The 6,387-nt window shown below is 39.0% G+C and overlaps 1 protein-coding gene across 1 annotated transcript; it reads right to left on the bottom strand.

The window, feature by feature from the left end:
* Positions 1-617: 617 nt before the first annotated feature.
* On the bottom strand, positions 618-5,983 carry esd (esterase D/formylglutathione hydrolase). The gene is made up of 9 exons (XM_074657538.1): positions 5,844-5,983; positions 4,508-4,582; positions 4,235-4,323; positions 3,859-3,957; positions 3,536-3,660; positions 3,128-3,247; positions 2,750-2,848; positions 1,421-1,588; positions 618-1,100 (listed from the first exon to the last, which is right to left on the bottom strand). Exons 2-9 carry the CDS (start codon positions 4,573-4,575, stop codon positions 1,020-1,022), a joined length of 849 nt encoding a protein of 282 aa, XP_074513639.1. The 5' UTR covers positions 4,576-4,582; positions 5,844-5,983; the 3' UTR covers positions 618-1,019.
* Positions 5,984-6,387: the final 404 nt, after the last annotated feature.

Genomic DNA, 6,387 nt, shown 5'->3' with positions numbered 1-6,387 from the left:
ACAAGCAACAGGTAGCTGGTAGAAGGAAAACAGGTAAATCCAAAATGCTAGTGGCGGGGAATAAACTAGAAATCCTAAGCACTGAAAACTAGGAAATATCAGCTAGAATGTTACTTACTGGGTGAGATGCTGATGATCTGACACTGAGACAAGGAAAACACACAGGGAAAAGCCTTTGCTGCAGGATCTGGCTGGTTATTACCTCAATGAAGTACACCTGGGGCCGGTGCAGTTGCTGACACAGCTGCTGGTTTGGGTTTAATTTGCTGCAGACATTTCACACATCCATACATGCTTACATGACTGATTTAATGACTACCATGTTTGTTCTGTTCTGTATTATTATTTTGTAAATAAATATGGTTATTCATCATGTTGAAACTTGCCTGGTCTCCCATCTTTGTCGCAGCCTTTGAGACGGGCTGTGACAAATGTCATCAAAAATGTCATAGTATAGTATGTCAAAAAAGTCATAAATATACCATAGTAGGCCAGCAGTATCAGGAAAGTCTCGGGATCCACAGGAAGACGTGCCAGGATGACCCCTGTGACCTGAGAGCTCCATTACCAGCTGACACAACTCTGCAGGTCAACAAACTTCAATAAGAACAAAACACTAAAGTGAATAAATGAGGATTTTATTCAGAAAAATACTGCTGTGACTGTTCAATGACAAAAGGACGACTCGGCAAAATCCACATGGTCACTGTCGGGTCACAGGAAACATTTCTTTATTTCCTGTGGCTCAATTACCCAAAATACAGAATAAAATAATAGTAAGTAAGTGCTGTTTAAACTGAAGGCAGAAAGGCTTCCGCCTTGTTTTATTTTAGGATTTGGTTACCAGGGAACAGGTGATGTTATTGTACTAAATTCTGCAGGAAGTCCGGAGAAAAAAATTAGATCGGGTTGTGATTGATGTCAGGAGAGCAGAGCAACAGGGTCAAAGTGAACTGGACTGATGTGTCTGAAACAGTTGGAAGCAGCCGACCTGAACGGTCCTCTCCTCTGGTGGCAGTTCAGGCGTTGAGGAACTTGGCGTGGTGTTTGATGTGATCGCTCATGAAGGAGTAGATGAAGAAGAAGCTGTGGTCGTAGCCCTGCAGGAGGAAACACAACGTCAAGGTCACATGTCTGAACATATTGTGCACATTTTGGATTTACAAAACAACCATCACTTTGTACTAACTTATATGTTATATTTGACATTACAGTAAACTAAATGATTCATCTTTATTAAAAAATAAAATACAGCAGAACAGTGACTAATAATGAAAATAAAGTGGCAGCCCTCATAAAAAATAGCTAATTGACAACCTGTCACAGAGAGGTGCTTCTCCCAGCATGCAACTGCTCTTATGTTGATCAGTGTTCAGACATTTGTAGAAAGGAATCAGAATCAGGGACTAAAGGAACTGACCGGCTGCAGTCTGAAGACGACAGGGATTTTCTTCTCGGAGCAGACGGCGATCAGGTTGTCGGGCAGCAGCTGGCTGGCTGATAGGAACTGGTCATCGCAGCCCTGATCGATGAGGATGTCGATCTTAGGACCGGAGTATGACGACACCAACACGGTGGCATCGTATGCCTGTAAGAGAGAAAGAGGAGAGTGTGTGAGAACAGGAAGCTGGAGAACTCGTGTGACCCTTTAACACTCAAAGGTTTCAACAGATTTTATTTCCTTTGCACTCTTTCCTACTTTATATTGCAACTGCTGCACAACAATTTCCCTCGGGATAAATAAAGTTCAATCTTATATTAGGTTGTTGGGTTTTATTTGTCCGTTTTTGGAGATGTCTGTCTCTGAGATTTCTGAACACAATGGAGGACGATGGAATTTAGTTTGTGGTGAAAGATGACATTTAACAGCAGCATCTTTGGAACTACTTTATACTGAAGAAATAGTCCCAGTGAAAACTGTTGACAGCAAACTAAATTTACCACATTATTGACTCTTTAAATGCCACATTAGCTACTCCAGGTTATATAAAAGAAGCCATTACATGGAACATTAACTTGGAAAATTTCTTATTCTGCTGCATAAAATAGGAAACGCTTATTCTCATTTTAATCCCATAGAAAAGAATACGGATGTTATTAGGAGTATTAATGGTTGTCAACTTCACTTTCATGTTAATGATTATTGTTTTTGTGCTGACATGTAGAGATCAGTGTCATTTGTGTGTTGAGCAGTTGTGGAAGGTAACTAAGTACATTTACTCGAGTACTGTACAAAGTAACTCAAAATTGAACTTGAGCATTTCCATTTTATGCTATTTTATACTTCTACTCCGCTACAATTCAGTTGGAAATATTGTACTTTTTACTGTGCTACATTCATCTGATAACTTTAGTTAATCTGCAGATTCAGATTAGTAATACAAAATATAATCAACAAATACATTTTCATGTAATATTATGGATAAAGATGAAACTTTATTGATCCCTTGGTGAAATTCAAGCAACCCGGCAGTATATATATAAATAGTAAAAACTAAGCTTCTCCTTTCCAGCTGCAACATTAAAGTGATGAACACATTAATGCATAATTATAATTCAGTAATATAATATATATTATTCTGAAATTGTCCATTCTGTATAATGGGTACTTTAAGTTGATGCTAATACTTCCGTACTTTTACTTAAGTCAAGTTTTGAAGGCAGGACTTTCCTTCCACAGCTGTCACCATGAGTAGCTCAGTGTGTAATTATTCCAGTTAATGACAGGACCAGTGTGCAGAGCTCTTACCTCCCACGTGGACCTGTCAGAGCCCAGGTATCCTGAGAAGGCCTTCTGTCCCCAGGGACACTGCATCGGGTTACAGATGGGAGCGAACGCAGACACAGCCTGCAGGAGACACACACGGACATATCAGCATCTGAATCAGCTTTATTGGCCCAGTATGTGCACACATACAAGGAATTTCACTCCAGTTTTTGCATTGCTTTCAATGTACTTACATACAGAACAATTTACAGGAGTAAGGAATTCATTGAATAATGTAATTGCATACTATTGGTATTTCGACCTGTTAACGTATACTGCAAGTTAAGTTTTGGATGAAGAATTGTCTTTGTTAAAAATAAAAATGATGTCAATAAACAACAAACTGAGTGTGATGAGTACCTTGTATTTCCCAGGGTTCTTCAGCGCACAGATGAGCGCCCCGTGGCCGCCCATGGAATGACCGCTGATGGACATCTTGTCTGGATCGGTGGGGAAGTTAGCATTGATCAATTTGGGGAGCTGAGAGAGAGAGAGAGAGAGAGAGAGAGAGAGAGAGAGAGAGAGAGAGAGAGAGAGAGAGAGAGAGAGAGAGAGAGAGAGAGAGAGAGAGAGAGAGAGAGAGAGAGAGAGAGAGAGAGAGAGAGAGAGAGAGAGAGAGAGAGAGAGAGAGAGAGAGAGAGAGAGAGAGAGAGAGAGAGAGAGAGAGAGAGAGAGAGAGAGAGAGAGAGAGAGAGAAAACACTAATTAGCTTACAGTAAAATTGAAAAGTGAGTTTTTTGGTCAGCAGGTGACATAAATCCAACGCACCTCCTCAGTGATGTAGGAGTACATGCGGTAGTTGGTCTTCCAGGGGTCCTGTGTGGCGTCGACGTAGAAACCAGCTCCAGTACCAAAATCCCAGTTCTCATCCTCCCCCTCGATGTTACAGCCACCTGATGCAGAATGGGAAACAGTTGGGTGTCAGAATACAGAACTGTCAGCAGTCGAGTTGCTTCGTGGGTAATGTAGGCACCGGGTTTTGACAAGGAAGAAGAATGTGTGGAATAAAAACTTATAAAAATGTGTGTGTGTGTGTGTGTGTGTGTGTGTGTGTGTGTGTGTGTGTGTGTGTGTGTGTGTGTGTTTCATACGTGGGCTGGTGTCCGGTGTGACGATGATGATGCCGTGCTCTGCAGCAGGGACTTGACTACCAGCTTTGGTGATGAAGTTCTGCTCCGTACACGTCAGACCTGCAGAGAAACACAGAATGAAGACTGATGATGATGAGCTGGAGTCAACTGAGAGCTAACACACACTGAGAAAAGGACAATTCAAGAAAAACAGAGTATCTTAATTTAGGATGAATACATCAACAGGCTTTAAATGTTACGTTATATTACTATTATGGAATATGAATATGTGGGCTGAGAGTTAGTGCAACAGTAGACCTTTATTTCTTTGTTTAAATGAATTAACTCATTTATCAGCAGACAGTCGGTGAAGCTCTGACATGAAGCTGACACTCACCAGAGAGCCAGTACATGACGGGACATTTGTCCGTCTCAGCCTTGGGAGGCACGTAGACTGCAAACTTCATCTTACACTTGAGCTCAGTGCTGCATGGAGGAAACACAAACACACATGAATTCATACCTTCACAAGTGTGTGTGTGTGCGTGTGTGTGTGTGTGTGTGTGTGTGTGTGTGTGTGTGTGTGTGTGTGTGTGTGCGTGTCAAGGTGTGGGTGTGATCTTTGACTTTTGAGCTTTTAGCACACTTGAAGGTTCAGCCGAGATCTCACCTTTCATGTTCGAAAACCTTCTGGAAGCCACCAGCGCACTTGTTGGAGGACACTTGTGTGAGGGCCATGTCTGATCTGTAGAAAGAGCACAATGAGAACAGTCTTTTAAGATAAGATAAGATATTCCTTTATTAGTCCCACAGTGGGGACATTTGCAGTGAACAGCAGCAAAGGGGATAGTGCAAAAAACAAGATGCATCAGCTAACACAGTAAAAAAAAGAGCTAAACTAAGTGTAACAAAATATGAACCATTTAAATAGAAGGAAGTATAAAAATAGGAGCAGTATATACAGTATTGACAATAAACAGACCATTAAAAAAATGCACAAGCGGAAAATTATATTGCAGTGAGAATGAAATGAAATTCCACCTGAAAATATTGCACAGTATGAATTATCACAATGCATATATCGTTACCTAGTAAAATGATTAATAACTGAATACTACTGCTGTTCCAACTGATTTAATGTGGTTTACAGTGTTTTATCTGACTTCCAACTGACTCTAAACATACAGTTTGTTGTTAGAAATTCAAAATACAGCAAGAAACATCCAATTCAACAATTAAATATGTTATTATGTTAATACTTTGAGATATATAAAGTCACATAACAGTAATGTGCACATCCTTTACCTCAAGAGCAAAGTGAAACATTGCATTATGGATTTTTTAAACAAACTGTGCATAAAGCTTACATTGAACACTGCATTTAAAAAAAAGTCATGGAATATAAATATAGTGCATAGTATAGTAAAACCAGTGATATTATCTATCCCACAGGTGGGTTAATACACTTTAGGTCAGTAATAGTTTAAATGCCTTGTTAAGGCAGATTTTGCAGTGTAAACTTTTGTTTTAGGTAATAACATTACCTGTAAAATAACAGTACCAGTGTGAGTAAACTAGCTAATTCTGCACAGCTTTTTAACACTGTAAATGTGCACACATTACAGCTGCATGTAAACATAGCAAAGTGAAGTTGGTGAGGGTTAACCAGGCAGAGAGGAGCTGCAAATCAGTAGCTAAACTTCACTAAACACTAGAGTTAATAGCCTGTATGTTCACAAGACACTTTTCACATATGCCGAATTCCTCAAAACATCTTTCCAAATCCAAAAAATGTATAAATATACTCTTAACCACGTTTGAGCTTCATTTATAAGCAAAGAAACTTTTAAATAGTCATATTTTGAGTAGAGTTTGGCGTACAGTGCAAATCAAGTTAGCGTGTGTGCTGTTAGCTGCTATTTAAGGGTGGATACTTGAAGTTAACGCACTTTATAACTTGTGACAAAGCAAATAAACAAACTAGAAGCATAATTTCCAGCGCATACCTTGTTAAATCACAGTATTTGGTTGAAACTTGTGCTGAACTGGTTTGCTAACTTCCCAGCTGGCAGGTGGTGCAGCAGAGAGAGCGTCCAGAGTCCAACAACGTCAGAGTGTACGTGGTGACGTCAGTCCGAGACGTAACGCGTACGTTCAGACGCTAGAGGGCAGTGGTGTTTATTAGAAAAATACAGTATAGCTATTTATTAATTTATTAATTTAAGGTTAGGCTATTATTATTATTGGATGTATAATAAGACCATGGTTATTACTTACAAGTAGGCGAATTATTAGTGTATGACAAGAAAAAAACGGTTCTTCTGAATGTTTATTTATATATAAATACATGTTTATTTACATATAAATACATGTTTAATTAGAGGGCATGCTTTTTTTTTACTTTTAACTTTTATGTTAGTACTTGTGTTTTGATATTTGATTTTTTTTTTTTTTTTTTGCACTATTGCTCTTTGTGACATCTATAGAATCTATATAGAAAGTATCATACATATTTTTCTTTCTATGAAAAATAGACATAAATAAAATAGA

The sequence above is a fragment of the Sebastes fasciatus genome, chromosome 14 (genome assembly GCF_043250625.1).
Source record: "Sebastes fasciatus isolate fSebFas1 chromosome 14, fSebFas1.pri, whole genome shotgun sequence".
Classification (NCBI taxonomy): Eukaryota; Metazoa; Chordata; class Actinopteri; order Perciformes; family Sebastidae; genus Sebastes; species Sebastes fasciatus.
This window is presented reverse-complemented; position numbering and strand designations above follow the sequence as displayed.